Genomic DNA, 18,068 nt, shown 5'->3' on the forward strand with positions numbered 1-18,068 from the left:
GGCCATCTAGACAACAGTTACTGCATTTGAGCAGTTCAGAGTCAGCAGCTGTAGGCAATAATGGGGCTTTGCAGGTACCACCCACACTCTTGCAGTTTGTACCTTTAATAGGTATGTGAAAGATATTCCAAGTATAAGATGGAGAAACAATGACTTCAGCTTGGGAAGACTGGTCAACAACCAAAATTAATGCTCCTGTGTTGGACTATGATGATGAACATAATAGAAAAGCATGTGGTAGGTTAGATCTGGTTTTGAACAAAAGACAAATTATTTATTTCTTTCTTCAAATGAAGCATAACACTAAGGTATAAAGGGAGTATAAATAACATCTGATTGTGCTCCTAAGCTCCATGCTATAACTTTCTTGCAATGACATCCTTCAACAAATTAACTACATCATTACTGTTAAGTATTAATTGCACAAAACAGATACACAAAATATATAATGAGCTAGAAAGAGGACAACATTCTTCCATTATGACAAACAATTCTAACAAGAAATGGAAAAAAACCCAATAGATCTAGGCTTACACTGATGGCAACACTGAGAGTTTTAAGTCCTCTCCTTGAACACATTACATGTGATAAATAATATGCAAAATATTTAAAGAATTTTATTGTTGCTTACAGAAGATACTTAGCAAGCAAGGAGACAGTAGCCATAACTGCCTCATGTCTCATATCCCCATCATTCAATGCAAATTTTTACATTTCATGCAATAATCCTGAGCTTATTTTCAGTAACATTGAAATGTCATCTATGTTAATTACCAAATACATACAGAGCCCAGCTATGGGGTCTATTGTATTATTAAGGCATGAAAAAAGAATAGCAGTTTATCAACTCTGAATGCCACAAATACAGCACAGCAGTTAGAAGGCTCAAAAAAGCTCAGAAAGTACCAGTGATTTCTGTGCGAAGGTCCTCCCAGAACACAACTGAATCATCAGTTCCTGAAAAGGCACAGAATCAAATCCTGTCCTCACTGACATCAGGGAGTTCTGCCATTGCCTTGACTGCTGGACCAAGCTTCAGAGCTATCAGGAGTGACTCAGACTCCTTTTCATATCCCCAAAAAATTGACAAACTTCCTCTCACTCAAGTCAAGTATTAATTTAAAAAAACAATACCTACATATTGTTTTGTTAATTAGTATTTTAAGCCTATGGAAAGGTTCAATTCATTATACAGTATGGCAATTAATAAGAAGCCTTTTCAGAAAAAGCTTATTTGTTAGTCTGATTTATTAGTACGTTAAAAGAAGGGGGAAGTATCATGAAAAGAACCTCTGCCAAGTTTATGCTCTGTTTATGAATTAATTTTAGTTTTAAAATGAAAGCTTTTGGTAAGCCAAACCAAGGATATGTGATACAATTCTAGACTCCATGGTTCAATGGCTCTTCTGAAAGACAAAGAGCACCACAGACCTGTCCAGTCATCAAGTGAAGAACTCGTCATCTGCATAAGTTGTAAGGGGCTAGCAGTGTCTAGATTGTGCAGTTCTTCACACAGCCTCTATTTTACATCTGAGAAGCTCTTGCAAAATGCCCTTTAGCAAGCCAAGGTATTCCAGTTCAGTTAATTAAGCCATTGAAACCAGGGACAAATTGCTGGCAAGACTTACTTCATGCATAATTGCATTATGTCCCATTCTGGGAACTAAAATAGCAGATGATCTTTAACTCTGCAACTGCTATTGCCTAGCCTTTGTGTAAGTATTTACCTAGCTGAGCTCAGAGTTTACAAATCCAGTAGCCTTATACTTCATGTACAGGTGGCCCATGGTCTGCCATGGACAGAATGCTGGTATGCAAGAGGGGTTGACTTTCCATGCCTGCACCTCTTACAGATGCAAGCCACCCCTTGGAAGAGATGGTGCTGTCCAATTGTGTCTGCAAGGCTCTGAAAACTTTGCAGATGCACAAATCTGACTTAACTAATTTCACCTAAAACACCAAGTTATAATATTGAAAAATTGTTTGTCACACTAAAACATTCAGGAAACTCATTACTGTCTTGTTTGAGATTGAAGGAGAAAAAAAAAAAGGTTGTTGATATTAGTTACTGGGTTAGAATTTGCAGGGCTTTTGGTTAATTTCTACTAAGAAATAAGTTAAAGAAGGCTAAGGCTATAAATTGGTACTGTTTCATTTATAAATATTAACTTTACTTCTCTTCTAAAAAAACATGTTAAGGAAAAAGGTGGCCAGAAGGATCACACTTTGTAAATTGTAATTTGGTTGTTAGGCTGCAAAAACCAAAAATGTAAGTGAAGTTGAGCACAGTGTAAGAAAAAACCCAGTTTTTAATTAACAACTTATTTACAAGTTCATAAAATCAACTGAACTGGAGTAGATGTTCTATGTTTGTCACCAATATTTTATTGTAACTGGTAACTTGCACGCTTGTAGTAGAAGGTAAAGAAATTAAAGTCCACTATATACAGCCTTTGTACAGGCTACTTGACTATACTCAAGGCATAGTGATCATAGCACAACCTAGTCTTCATAATAATTTGTGCACAAAAAGACACCAATCAGACATTATGTGAACATTACAGTGAAATGACATCACAAGTCCAGTGAAAATTCAGCATTATACAAAACATATTGATCTACTGCAAATGACATCCTTTGAAACAATAAGCCTTTTTTCAGTAGTAAATTAACCAGAGTCTGATGCAGAGATTTGTGTAGTTATAAGTCTTTTCAGTGAAGCAACCTCTGCAGATAAGTTTGCTATGCCCTGCTTCAAATAGAGATTCTCTGACTCAGAGACATTGTAGATATTGTCTTTTATTTCAACAACTCCAGTTTTGCAACCACTCTGAATTTTAACGTTGAGTTCCTTCTGATGCCAGAGTTCGGGTTTAAGTGACCAGTCTTGGATATTAGTCACTTGAACCGAGAAAGGAGTGTGAGAAGAATGCACCAAGTTTTGCGCACCATGTTTTTCAAGCTCAAAATGTCTTTTTGAGGACATGTCAATGGGTGACGACAACTTCTGCGTTGCATCATAGTCATTATCCATTGCTTCCACTTTAACTTGCATGGCTTTGGCTTTGATTCGAAGCTTGTGAGGCAAAGCTGAAGAGTTCACTTCTGGAACTTTAACTGTTGCATGAACATTTTTATGTTCAACTGGGGAATGAATTGGACCCTTAGGAACCTGCTGTTCATCTTCTCCATCAGATGACTTTCCAACTACACCATCATCAGTTTCTGACGTTCTCGGAGAATTACTGGAGGACCTATTAACTTGCAAGAGAGGAGGAGAATGTGAGTACACATTAAATGTAGCTCCCATGTAGTTTGGATATATGGACGCTTTATATGAACCTCTGTCATCTCTTGGCTCTCTCTCTAATTCCATGGGCTCTTGCTTTATAATCTGGAACTTATTTTCAGGACTTCTGCAGTTGCTTTGTATACGACTTGGTTGGGTATGCTCTACAGTTGATGTTTCAGATACATCAGACATTGAACTTTGAGGAGAATGTTTAATGACAGAAATACAACTGCTACCAACTATAGATGGCTCATGTTCATCTACAAATGAGTTAAGATTTGATTTGGAACTCTGATAATCTTGAAAATACACAGTTGTTGAGCTACTGAGTTTCTGTATCTCTTGGGCATAGGCCGCAGAACTAATTAAACCAAACTTTAACTTCAATGAAAGCAGCTCTGCCTTCAAAGTGGCATTCTCTTCTCCCAGTGCAATTAGTTTGTTCTCTAAGACAAGGTCATTCAGTCGTCGCTTTTCACGAGATCTTTTGGCAGCTTCATTATTTTTCCGCCTTTTCTCCCAATACATAGCATCTTTCTTTTCATCTGGAATGAATTCTCGCTTCCTCCGGCAAGCTGAAGATTTGCTCTTTCCACTACTTGCTTCAGTAAGTAGTATATCTTCATTTGTAGACAATTCTTCAGATACTTCTGCTAAGGTCGACTTAAGCACCATGATTTTGTCCACATTGCTACTTGTGTCAACAGGTCCGTGCTCCTTTTTAAGGGTCTGCATTTTTCTCAGCTGCATCAGAAACAATTTGTAGAAGATCTACAATAAGCAACAGAGCAAGCTTTCTTCCCAGTACTTCTCACTCCACGACTTGATAAATACAGTAATTTTAAATCCACACACATTCTTCCTTTTCTTTCATAATCTCAGACAGAAATGTCTGTCTAGAACCAATTTTGTTAGCAGATTCAATGGGAATCTTCTTAAAAACCTGAAATAAATAGAGAATTGTTATTACTATTTAGGAACTACTGGATCAAAACACACAAAAGTAGCTATTGACAAATATTTTAGACAAGAATTTGGTTCATTAAATCTGCTGTGACATGAAGACAGCTCAACACTGAAACTACTGATATTCTAAATTTCATGACACCTAGAGGTAGCAGATTTGCTTCCAAAACAAGTATTATATGATCCAAGGAAGAATCAATTAAAAAATATTTGAGTTTTGACCCTACAGTAATGCTGTCACAGAACCTTCCATAACATCACTGGCCAAACTAAAACCTTCCAACACTTTAAACTGCAGGACACAAAGCATGTTGATGAGCAGTATTGCAAAGTACCCTGTTCCACATTAAAGCATCTCTTCTGAAAACAGCTGTGGTGTATGACTTAGAAATGCAATATATTTGGGTGCTTCAAGGATTAAAAATAACATAAGCTGATTTAGGGAAGAAGGAGTGCTTTCTATTGTCTTAAAATACCACCATCATCCAATGCTTATCTATTAAGCATTTAATTGCTGCTTTTGATTCCTGTAAAAAAAAAAAATCTATAAATACATGTGTGTTTGTATCCATCGTATTAATTCAAACTAGCAAGTTCGCACTCATAATTTGGGCAAGTACCTAACTAAAAAATACTGAAAAAAAATTATGTAATTTTTTTAGTATCTTACAAAGAAAGTGTTAAAATCCATATTGAAAAATACAATAGAGAAATAACATTTAATTAAAAAATTGCATTTGACAAATAGTTGTATTATGTCAAAGTAAAGTTTAATACTTTAATACTTAATTGAGGCATGTGCACCTCCAGGAAACAGTATGTGCATTGAAGTAAAAGTTTAGAACCATAAGTGTTATCATTAACAAATAAAAATTAGCTTAACCTTTAGCTTCAGATATTTAAAACATTAAATTTGAACTTAAGAGTTTATATTGGCCTTTGTTTTATTTAGTGCCTCTAAGATCACTTGGTCTTGATCTTAGGCCTCAGTATATAATTTTCTACAGTCAATCATGAAGTACTTCTCAGTATATAATTTTCTACAGTCAATCATGTTTCTGGTGAAAAGAATGTAGCATGCCAAATGCTTTTACAGAACTGACTATCGAGTCAGCATTCTTGCCTGTACGACCAGAAAACAAACAAAAAAAAAAATTAAATAATCAGCCACTTCAGATTAATGTCTCTATTCACTGGGAATATTTTTACAATGACTAATGAAACTAATTTTAACATTATCAGTCAAGAAAGTTATAAAAGAATTAATTAATTGTATTCTGCCAGTTTCTCTTGTCTTTTCCAGAAGGCAAAATGGAATGAGTGATGCAGTAACAATTAAGTAGGGTCATAAAGACTAAGGTTTCAAGCTGGGTTCTGTTCCATCAAACCATGCCAATTCTTCTGTCATGAAAAAATTAACACATTTAACAGAACAACTAAGTAGAATTTCCTAAAATCCTTGGTTAATTACTGACATGTAGCTATTTGTCTTTGATAATACAGCCCTAATGAAAAATAGTTAGACACCAAGCACCCCAAATGCAGCATCTAATATTTTAGTGCAAAAGCAGTACCAGAAATTGTCATGTTTGAAAAGAAGAAATGTACCTCTAATACACAAACAATTACATAATTAGACTGATCCAAAATTTCAAGTGGAGTCATAAAGAAGCTTTCTGTCAAGATTGAAGGAGCTGGATCAGGTTTAAAAATAAAAATGAACCCTACAGCAAAGCAACATCTATTTCTCCAAATTTTCAATACAATTTGATTTGCTGAAGTAGGTGTATAGACATTTTGTCCAATTCACTGATTCAGAGAATCAATTATTTAATTAATATGTATATAATTTTAAACCTAGTGTAACTCAACACTTAAAAAAATAATTGCTGAAACTTTAAAACAAAAAAAAAAAAAAAGAGAGAAGACAAGGCCACTTGACCTTTTGCCATGTTTGTAGAATATTCAGTCTCTGTAGCATCATTTTACACTAATAGAATACTGGGATATCATTTCATTATCCTGTAGAACTGGGAGTACACAGTAACTGATCCGTAATTGTCTTGATCCACTACTATCACTGTATTCACCTGTACCTGTTAGTAACAGACACACACACACAATGGCATGCAGCAGGAAATTGTATCATGTACTCAATAGCTATGAAATCATTACTTGTCTCTTAGTATGTATCTCAGCCAACTCTCACCTAAGCAAAAAGTGCTCAAAAGAACTTTTGTGAATTTCATATCCTTATCAGTTCACAGCTCTTACTGCATTTAACAATACCAGAGAGCTACACTAAAATCAAAATATTTGTTCTCCCAGAAAACACACACTAATATGCAAATATCATCACTATTATTACTATATACATATATATATATACATATATGTGCCATATAGCCTAAAACATCTACACTTACTTGAAGTGGTAGCATAAGCAAGGAAGTACTTATGGAATCATTGGATGTTTTAGAAGAACAAAACCATACCAGATTAAGTACTTTTTTCCCTCTCTATAATATTCCCATCTTTTATTTCCATGTGATATAAAAACAATGTTTAGTCTTTAACAAGACCGTATCAGGATAAGAATTTGGACCTTGCCTATCAGTATGGTCTCCAGCTCAAAGCTATTCCACTTCAGGGTTTTTCCAACACTGTGGTCTAGGAAAAATACTAATAATGGTAATGAGAATTAGCAAAAAAAGTTTCTGGATTGTGGGTTATTTTTTTCCTAAATTAATGTAGACTAATGACAGAGTTCATCAATATGACCATATTGATAGATAAAAATTCAGCTGCATGTCCAAATATTCTCCTGCAAGCCTAAGACTGGCACTGAGCTGAACTTTACCCAACCAGCTGCAGAGTTCATGTCCCTTTTTCCATGGGATATCTGCAGATTGTACACTGGAATGGCCCAATCTGCTCACTGTAGCACTGTTAACTCCTGTTTTGGCCACTCTCCCTCCTGCACACTTTGTTCCTGGCACAAACAGACAGAATGTAAGTACGCATGCAATCCACAGCAAATATTAAGCATGTATCAAAATGACCATGTTTTTGCATGCAATATTCAACTTTGCTCTCTGCCAGAGTCCATCAGTAAAGCTGTCAAGACAGACATGTAACACACTGACATAATCATACAGGTTTGCTATCTATGCAATTATACCTAATGCCATGAATTTTGTGAATGAACAAAATAACAAAAGATCTTTAACTATTTCTGTATTTCTGGAGCACTTTTATTATGGTGACTGGAACTGTGGCTTTACAAACAGGAGTCAAAACCCTTGTTTAGTAATACTTCTGAATGTGGATCAGCCCAATGCTGAGTCTGTAAACAAATTAAATTCCATCTGATGATAATGGCAACAAGCCTTTAATGGAACCAGCCATTTCACTTCACTTCACTTGCATTTTATAATTCCACTGGAAAACATGAGTATTTAAACATAAATTAATGAACTCTAATGATTCCTCTGACTACATTTCAAATTCCAATATTTTCCCTTATGATTAATTTTTCAATTGCTTTATCACTCCCTCATAAAGTGTTATAAAACCAACATTTGGTTGGTTGGTGTTTTAATGGCATTGAGTGCCAATTCTACAATGTAATAACACTCGACCCTATTAACTTAATTACAAAGCCAGTTTTGCTCCCCCAGCAATTTTGCCATTGACTTCAGCAGAAGCAGAATACAATCCCAGATCCAAGTGTTAATGAGACTGTTGTATAGGACTCATGCTATTGAAGTAAAAAATTATGCATGCAGAAATCACAAAAATTAATTTATCCAAGGGACTTCAAAAAATACTGACGTGATAACATGGCACATTCAAGATCTGATCCTGGGGATTTACGTATTCACACTGTAATAATTGGAAGGTCTCAAAGTTTGGAGGACAAGGCCACAAGCTTGCTCTCCTCTGTAATTTAGTTACATAAATAATTTTTGTTTTGGAGAATGTATGGGAGCCTCCTCATGTACCTAAGCTTCTCCATAGAGTAACTGCATGCTTTCATTTATATTTAGCAAAATAATAAATGCCATTTCCAAGCATAATTTTTCAAATATATCCTAGGATAAAATGACTTTAATTCTACAGGTCTAGCATTTTGATAGTGATTCTATCACCCTAAATGAAATCCAATTTCTAGCATTGTACGCTCAAACACAATTCAGTTTTGTATCATTGTGTCTACAAAAGGAATATATATCAGTCCTTAAAAATGGAAGAAAATAAGTTACGGACAGCTTCTTTCGTTCTAGAAAATAAACAGGCCTCTATCATCACCACCACTATATGGCACTCTCTAGAAAAACAATTGCACTCATCTTAATGTCTCTGCTTATTTTTAGTTGATGTTTTCCATGTTTTGGATAAGTATTTTTAATTATATTACTGCCACCATTCTGCCCCAGTTCATAATTTAGAAAATCTGGCTACGTACCAGATAAGCTGCTACAGAAATTGTTCATAGATTCAAAAGTTACCAGTTTGCAATCCAAATTTTGGAAAACTGAACGATATATTTTGCACTTTATCTTTTAAGTATTCCAAAATTAGATGCTATCTATCTCAATACTTTTATGAGGTACAGAAAAAATATCATTCTCATCACACACATGGGACAGGAAGCTGAGTTTAAGCTCAGGTGGTGCATGCACAGCCTCCCTAAACACTGCTGAAAAATTCTGGAGATTCTCTACCTCTCCTGCTTTCCACAGAAAAAAAACTCTGCAGCTATCATTATCACTATCACAATGCAGAAATCCAGGCTATTTCCAATCTCCACTGAAATCCTTCAACATACTTCTTCTTGCCCTTTACCTATAACAGTTTGTGAGTTCATGTTCCTGTTGAAGAAGAACTTTAATGCTGGATACACTGAAATAGTGATATCCCTGGGACAGATTTGTGGGCCAGAGGGCCTAGACAACATAGAAAAAATGAAGTCAAAACTTTGATAAAACCTAGGTGACTGCATTTTATGCTATGATGGACAGGTTCTCTGCAGTCACAAAGGGGAAAAGCCTTTACAGTACAAATATTGCCACCAACTTCTGCTGTTACGTAGTAATGTGCATAAAGACCATGAATATGTTACAACAGCATGAAGCAATGCAGAAGTATTGCTCCTGTACACAGTTTCCTTTTTCTACAACTTCATGGACATCCTAAGTGCTTACTGTTTCAGGACCAATGTGTAATTAGGTCAGTGGAACACTGATGATGATAACTTTGTACAAGATGACCCACTTTTGCTAAAATGTTGATCGTGTTATTGAAGGAAAAAAATGGAATATGTCCACAAAATTTATTCCATCGGGCACATCAGAAATCATTTATTATGACACTGTTCAATCAAGTTTAAGGAAAAAATAAGCAAGATTATCATGGAATTTGAAATACTGTCGCAAATTCATATTACCCAACTCCACGTACCCAGAAAGCTGATGTCATATGTAATTTTTACAAAAGGCTTTCTTAGTTAGAAAAATTACTTAAGTTACAGTTTATCTTAAGAACTACAAATTAACTCATTAAAGTATGCCCTGCTTACCAAAGGTAAATTACAGAAATAAAATTTCTATTTGGAAAGCACAAAACAAATGTTAAGGGTAGCTGTTGTTCAGAAAAGGTCAGTGAAGCTTAATAAATGCCAATTTGCCCCACATTTTCTTTCATTTCCTTGTGAAGACAGTATGATTCTCCTAGATCTGTTAATGTTTCCCAAAACAAGCTATTTATTACTCTGGTTCAAATGGTGAAAATATCTAAGAATATTACTGATAGCACCAGGTAAAAATTTAAAACTGAGGAGGAAATAAATATATCTTGTGTAAATATTTAATTCCACATATATAATATATACAGTATACACATGTAAATATGCAATTTAATAAAACCATATCACTTTCCAGTATTTTAATAAAGCCTCAGTAGAAACAACTGTTACTGAAGTTACAGTACTATGACAGTATGTTTCTCGTTTCAATAGCTACTTGACAGGAAGAACTAGACTGTGAAAAGCTATAACTTAATAGCAACCGTGTTCTGGAAATACAATCTCAGGTTTCCCTTAGTTACAAACCATTAAAAAATGCCCAGAAAATCAAATATTAATTATTCTGACAACAAATAGCTTTCTATTATTGAACTGTGTTCTTAAAATGCCAACCATGGACCAGACCTTCAGCTGACCTAAATTTATATCGCTCTATTTAAAGGCAGCAGAATTATGTCAATTAATCCCAGCTGATGCTCTAAACATGCATCTTGTTATATAACAACTGAAGTAAATATATAAAATAAATGCTGGCTGTAAATTGCTGTTATCTACCACTCACAGCAGACAGAGCAGAGAAATAGCAATCTTTAGAGCTCCAATTCTGTGAGATGGTCCAGACCACTACCCATGCTGAGCATTTCTTTGTTGGGTTGCATTCCACTTGCAAAGAGAAGTCTTGCAGCACCGGCATCTATATTGTCAGCTGTTGTGCAGACACCTCTGTAGCAAAAACTGGTTAATTATTCAAATACTGCAGGACAGACTGAAAATTACACCAAGGTGGAGCAACTCAGGAAAGGAAAAAAAGCCATGTCTTAAACAAGGCATTTTTTCCAATAGAATATATATCTAATACATGTCACAAAATTCAACCTCATAGTATGCTATTTAGGACATGGACCAATTCAACAAGTGAATTAGGAAAAAACACAAGCTATCTAAGATGGCTTTAGATATATTTCAATCTACCTTATAATACAAATTTTTAATAACATTGTTTCTATCACATTTTTAGTCAAGACCAAGTATTCCCTTGTTTACACAATGTTGTTTTTGACAGTCATGCTTATCATGAGTATTAGACAGTTACATTATCTTGTAGCTACGAAAAAAATATTTTCAAAAACTGTAAGGTAATACTTTAATACGTAAAATACTAACACGGAAATCAATTGTCATTTTCTTTTAGATTGGACTGCAGGAATTGGCCATCTATTTGCATTTTTTTTCTATTACATAGCCTAAGCACATTTATATCTCATAACTGGCTGTAATGATCATGGCAAGGTCACCTAGAAGAGTCAATTAAGCTGATGAGTCAGATACATTGCTTAACAGTGTGTAATAAGACTCAAACAGAGGATTTTATTGTTCATATTATTGCATCACAGTGATGTTATAACAGCAGTGAGATTGCCGTCTGGAAAAAAACTATTGCATAAGCCTAGTTTGCATAACTATTTGTTAAAATAAGTCAATTTAAAATGAGTTAAAGGTTTATTTTATTTAAGAGTTTTATTCAAAGATGAAGGATTGGAAAAAGAAGCATGGTGCTGAGATCTTTCTCAGGTCTCTTTTGACTCTATTGCAATAGATAGAACGTCTGTATGTTCTCTAAATTTCATCCAAAGCAAGGCAAATACTGTTCCTTCTTAAGATGAGATAAGCTGTTTGGAGGTCATGTAAGTTCATACTGCCCATGGGAAGATTCTTAGCTTCTTGACACCTTCACATCAATTTCTCAAAAACAAAAACAAAAACAAAAAAATCCCCTCCCCAAATCTCAAAACAAAATGCAAAACAACCCCCACCAAAACGGCAGATTTGAGGCTTTGGATGCAAATTCAGGAAGCTGGATATTTTGAAAGTTAGTCAAGAGTCCTTTGGAGCACGAGTTAAAAATATAAAGTAAATGAAAGTGGGGAGGCAGAATAGTCTAAAGCTTATTAGCATTTTAACAGTCAAAGACATCTACAATGTGAATACATTCGTAACAATAACTGTTAGTTATTAACAATCCTTATTCAGTAGTCCTTGAACTTGTTGGTTTAAATCAGGCTTTTGGGCCAAAACACCAAATCCTTATTCATTAGAGTTTCCCATCAAAGTCAACGTTTTGATTAAATAAGGACCATAAAAGCAATGCACATAGCAATATTTCAAACGAGGCTCTGGATTTAATTAATTACTGAAGAGGGCAAAGATAACTCAAAGTAGGTTACATACACAACGAACAACACAGCAACGAGCAAACACAACGAAACTAAGTGCAATCATTCAAGTTACAAGGACAACAAAAAAAAAAAAAAAAAAAAAAAAAAAAAAACACCACCACCAGGGTTGTTTCTAACACAACAGTAACTCCAAAAGAGCCTCACTGTCAAGGTTGTACTTGGCCCCAACATTCAAGTAGCAGAAAAGTTTATGCAGTTACCGAGAATATTACATTTTTTAAATACTTTGCTGCTACTTCCTACAGCAGGTCCAACGGACATAAAGCCTGTGGCTGGGGTACACAGTTGGGAGGTTTTTGGTCAGTAGCACAGTGATGCTCGTTTCACGTACTGGAGAAACGTTTTAGTAATTAAAACAAAAATAAAAATAAAAAAAAAACATCACCTCATTTTGAAAGGCAAGTTTTCGTCAGCAACTTTCAAGCTATGCTCCTATCGAGGACACAGCACAAGCTGGCCGCAGAGCACAAAACATACAGCCACTGCGACGCCAAACTGACTTGGGAAAAAAATTACAGAATTGGGCAATGATGATTTTTTTCCCCTTTTATGATGTTGTTGTCCTTCGTTACATAAGAAACGAAGGAAAACGCTCAGCTCGTGCCTACCTGCGAGGGCCTTTGTCTGGCGATCCCTGCCTGCAGGCGACGGTGGGACTAGGGGGGTGATGGGCAGCGGGGTGGGGACGCTCCGCGGGGCGCGGTGCGGGGCCGATCTGCGGAGAGACGGCGTCCGCCGCCTCTGCGCCCCTCTGCGCCGCTCGGCCCCGCACCGCGCCCGCCACAAAGGCTGCCCGGCTCGGCCCCCGGCCCCCTACGTGACCGGCGGCGCATGGCCCCGGCCCGCTCGGCCCCGCGCTATCAGCCCGCCGCCCCCCCGCCGCCGCCGCCGCCCCAGCCCAGAACAAAGGGCTGAGGGGGAGCGCCAGCGCCCCCAGCCCTCGCTCGCCCGCCGCCGCCGCGCCCCGTCGGCCGCCGGGGAAGGGAGGCAGCGGCGACCCCGGCAAGCCTCAGGGAGGAGAAGGTGGACGCGGAGGACTCGTCGGGCTCCGTGCACCAGCTCCGCTCCACCGCCCCTCGGGTCTGTCACACTGACCTACTACCGGCGGCCGCCCCCGGAGCCCGGCTCCACTGCTGCCCCACGGGGCCCGGCGGCACCTGGCCCCCAGCCCTCCGCGGCCGTCAAGGCACGGCCGGGACGGATCTTCCTCTCCCCTCAGGCGCGGCTGAGATCTCCCGTAAACGCCTTTCTTCCTTAAATTAAGCCATTCCCGTTTGGTTTATTTTGGTCTGTTATTTTGTTTGGTTGGTTTTTTTAAAATTATTTTTCATTATTTTTTTTCCACTGAAAGCTCGTACCGGAGAGCCTAGAGCCACGGCGTCTAGGCGAAACGCCTTCCCTAAAAAATAAATACAGCCCGATCTAAAACGCCTCCGAAGGCGTAGAGTTAAAAATCCGAGCAAATGCCTCGAACGTCTTACACACGCACGGCTCGGGAGAAAAGACCAGAAATAGCACATGAAGCCACAATTGCTAAAACGCGAAGGGGCTAAATATAGACCCAACACAAATCTCGTTTTAAGGCACCCGGCACGCAGCCGGCGAGCGCGCCTCTCCTCCCCACTTACCCAGTTGTCTACTTCCCTTAATAAACACACTTTAACAAAACCTGTTACAGTTACGGGTTTGGGGGGGCTTTTTTTTTTTCGGGGCGAGATTGTCCTAGTTTCTTTGAAGGGAGATTATAAAATCGCATAATTAGCTCCCTCTTCCCAGCCCTGCTGCCAGCATATTTTGTGGTTACATAATGCAACATTTCCAGGAACTATTATGCGATCGGTCCCGCAGCGCCTAAAAAACAGCGACAAAAAGTGACGGAAAGGGCTGGCTGAGACAAGCGCAGCCCCGGTCCCGGGCCGCTGCCATTGATCCCGACTGCCCGCGGGCAACATGCCCCTATGCCGCCCGAGAGAGGACTGGGGCTGGCCGGCGGGCTCCGGCAGCAGCTCCCGGTGGTTTTGTGGCCGAGGCACGGCTGGCGCTGCCCGGGACCCAGCCCTCCGCCCAGCACGTCGTCCGCCGCGGCAGCTTCGCTCCCCACCGGCACATTATGCAACGCGGGAGAGCCGCTCCGGCGGCGCTGCCCGGAGCTCGCTGCGAGGACACGCGGGGGGCAGCGCGGCACGCCAGGAACCAGCACGCCCCGACAGCGAGAGCCGTCGGCCGGCGTCGGCCGGCATCTCCCGGGCTTCCACCCGGGCCACCACCCCTCCGCCGAGCCGCCCGCCGCCGTGCAGAGCGGGGGTGCCGACGGACCCTTCCCCGCCCGGCGGCGGCCGGAGCTGGCTGGGCTCCCCATAAGCAACAGCCGATCCCCGCCCAAAGCTAGAGCGAAGCATCGGGCGGGCACCCCAACTTTGTACGCGCGCCTTCCTTCCTACCTGCAGCGCACCACGGAGCGCCGAGCATTCCTCGCCCCGCGCCGGTCCTTGGGCTAGGCGGGCGGGCGGCGGAGCGGGGCGGGCGGCGGAGCGGAGCGGGCGCGGTGCGGTGCCGCGCCGTGCAGGCGGCGGCGGAGCGGCGGGCGGGAGCGCGCGGCGGCGGCGCGGAGGGATGTGTGTTAGTAGGTCAGGGCTGCGCGGCGCGGGGCTCATAGCCCGCATGCCGGCCGCGCCGCGCCGTGACTGGCGGCCGCGACCAGCCAATCGGCGCCGGGCGCCGCCGGGAGCCGACCAATGGAAGCGCTCGGGGGCGGGGCGGGGCGGTGCGCGGGGCGGCGCGCGGTACAGTAGGTCTGTGTGCTGCGATTGCATAACCGCCGGCGGGGGCGGGGGGGCGGCGCGGGGGGTGCCCGCGCTTACGTAACCGGCGCGGCGGCAGCGCGCTGGGGGGCGCTCGCCCCGCGCAGCCTCCGCCCGCTGGGGCGCGGCGCCTCCGTTCCGGCGCGGCGGGGCCCGAGCGCCGCCTCCCCGCCCCGCGCTGCCGCCTCGGCTCCCGCCGCGGTGCCGGGGTGCGCGGCGTTACGGAGGTGTGTCTGCGCGGCGTGCGGGAACCGAGCCCTCGCACCCGCCGTCTCCGCGCCATCGACCAAGGACGCGGGAGCCGCGCTCCCGAGGCGCGTACCCGCCGCCTCGCCACGCGCACGGGCGATCCGCCGGCGGATCGCGCTGCGGCTGCTGTCACTCGCGGAAAGCGGGGGTGATAATCGTAAAAGGACGAGCAGCAGAGAAATGGCAGGGGGAAAGGAGCCCGCTGGCCGCCCTGCCGGGGCGCCGCCTGGCCCTGGGCTCCGCGGGCACCAAGGTTTGTCCGCCGGCCTTCGAGGCCGGTCAAGGCTGAAGGATTTCGGTGGCGTGGCTTCATCTCCGCCCTCGCCTCTGAGCCGACAGCGCTGAAGTGCTGCGCAGAAGCGGGGACGCAATTTGGAAAAGCTCGGTCCCGCTGGCCCGCCCGGGACAGTCCCCGCCAAGAGCCCCCCGTGTCCTCAGCCCGAGCCTTGCCTCCCCAGCGAGCGGAGATGTCGTGGAGAGCCTGGTGCTGGTTTGCCCCCTGTTTAACCTCCGTTTTAGAAAGTGACACATGGCCAGCAAGAAACCTAGAATGGGTTTGAATGCACACGTTTGATTAGGTGTGAGATACGTATCTTTTTTTTATCCTCACAGAAGGTTTGTATCTTCATCTCGGTTTTTTTTCTTTCAGAAGTAAAATTTATGGAGACAACAGAAAATTTTATTTATTTAGTCCTAGTTCCAGATTTAATGATTCCCAATTTCATTCAGTTAAACACTTACTAAGTAGTATAGATGTCACCAACATTATCCGGGTACATTACTCTGTCATCCTGTATTTATATATCAACAGAGATAGCCCTCTGGAGTAAAGCAAATCTAACAGAAAGCAAATTTAGAGTATTTTTTTTGTTTATCTCAGCCCTCAGTGTTTTATCACATGTACCCATAATATCCCTCCACAATAAAATCTTCCCTCCACAATAAAATCTTCCCTCCACAATAAAATCTAAGTGCCTTGAATCAATTTCTATCTATTTCCCTGGATTATTTAATATGAAAGGTCTAATAACCTTTACTTACATCAGTTTACCCCTCTTTCCTATTTCTAATATCTAGCATATGCAGCCTTGTTAAAGGTAACAGACTGTGGAGCCCACTGTGACAGAAGTGGGGATTCAAAAGCAGCTCGATTCCAAGATCAACCACTGCCTCCACCTGGAGACTGCACAATCAGGGTTTTTTTTCCCCATGGTTCCACTTGCCAGTGGATAACAGACATGCAGGGACAGTTGGCATGCTACTGGAAATGTCAGACATGAGATCCAGCAATGAGCTTGAAGACCTGCTTGCTCATAAATATTGGTGGCTTACTTAAGGTCTTAGGCACACTGAAGAACCTATGTGAGGAATCTTGTGCAGCACACATGTCCCACACATACTGTACCAATCTAGTGCACTGAGTTCTCAGGACTGTCAAAAACCAAGGTAAATCCTTAAACTTCAGGCAGCTTTTTAAATTAAATGGTACATGTTTTTTTCACCGTGATAAATGGTTTCTTATGAATCCTGGGCATACAGTTTTAACAACTTTAACTCTCACATCTAGAAGGAAAAAAAAAAAAACAGTAGTTAAAATTTGCCTTCATGACTCAGGTTCTTGAAATTCTAGAATTCTAGAAAGAAGTCTCCAAGGCAAATAATATCCTTCCTATGTGGGTGGACAGTCTTGGAAATAATATTCCAGATGGAGTTTGGTCACCTATTTGCTTATATGTTTGTAACTAATTATAATCAGCCATAAAAACAGACCTGATCTTCCTCCCAGATTAGTAGCAAAGATATTTTCTATATTTTACGTTACTTCTATTTGGTGAAGGTCAGGAAAGTCAAAACCTTTTGCAGCAAAATCTGGTCTTACTCTCCAGATCTTACAGTGGGCACTTGACAGATTCAGGGATGAGTTGGGATGCAGGGCTGAATGCTTATGTGGTTAAAGGAAATATTCACCACTTTTCCACCTCTCCTGAGATACAGAAAAAAATAGCATGGATGAAAGACATAGCTTTGTGTATTCTGCACAAAAGGAGTCTAAGGCTTTTGGGAAAACTGTAAAAAAGAGAATCATTCTATGATTATCCATCTCCGCTGATTTTCCTGTTGGAGGGATGAAGTAGGTCATGAAGATCTTCAGCTAAATTCTCAGCTGACTCTAGCATGGTATGATTTATACTTGCTTTTGGACAGCACAATATTAACTTCAACTCCTTTAGATTCATTGGTATTTATTGCTACATGACTTAAACTCTCTTAACACTACCTCTGATTTTGCCTTAATGAGAATTTCTAAGGCTACGCTGAGTCATAGTACTACATGCAAGTCTAGAAAGGCATTTGAGAAGCAACTAACATAATGCCTGTCATCTCAAACATTGCTTAACACCTTGGCATTCCATTTGTGTCCATGCCTCTTGGGCTTCCCATAATATCAGCTTTGAATATGACCCAACTTGAAATTTAGAATCAGATGAAAATAAAAAAGAAAAAAGGCTTTCGTTCCTCACTTTTATTATAGTCCACGTACAGTACAATATAGTAATTGAAATAAATGTGGAGCAAAATAAGAATAAAATGTTTCTTAAGATAATGCTCTACTAAACATATTTAAATGATTTATTTATATGTGTATACACATACACTCTCTCTCTCTGAAATTAACTGAAGAGATGGTGACTTCTGCTGCTATCCTTGGTTCTCTT

General features: G+C 40.9%; 1 protein-coding gene across 4 annotated transcripts; it reads right to left on the reverse strand.

Moving 5' to 3' along the window:
* Positions 1-247: 247 nt before the first annotated feature.
* On the reverse strand, positions 248-14,902 carry NFIL3 (nuclear factor, interleukin 3 regulated). Of its 4 annotated transcripts, none has more exons than XM_084224573.1 (2): positions 14,743-14,902; positions 248-4,235 (listed from the first exon to the last, which is right to left on the reverse strand). In XM_084224573.1, the coding sequence occupies exon 2, from the start codon at positions 4,040-4,042 to the stop codon at positions 2,669-2,671; it is 1,374 nt and encodes a 457-aa protein (XP_084080699.1). In that variant the 5' UTR covers positions 4,043-4,235; positions 14,743-14,902; the 3' UTR covers positions 248-2,668. The 4 variants fall into 4 exon arrangements, with proteins under 4 accessions (XP_084080699.1, XP_084080701.1, XP_084080702.1 ...); XM_084224575.1 differs by lacking the exon at positions 14,743-14,902 and adding an exon at positions 13,660-13,900; XM_084224576.1 differs by lacking the exon at positions 14,743-14,902 and adding an exon at positions 13,397-13,650.
* Between the last annotated feature and the right edge of the window lie 3,166 nt (positions 14,903-18,068).

Source organism: Fringilla coelebs (assembly GCF_963513975.1).
Source record: "Fringilla coelebs genome assembly, chromosome: Z".
NCBI classification, from domain to species: domain Eukaryota; kingdom Metazoa; phylum Chordata; class Aves; order Passeriformes; family Fringillidae; genus Fringilla; species Fringilla coelebs.

What these genes read in the sequence shown, in the direction of transcription:
- NFIL3 (XM_084224573.1), bottom strand. Translation starts at nt 4,042, where the DNA reads ATGCAGCTGAGAAAAATGCAGACCCTTAAAAAGGAGCACGGACCTGTT.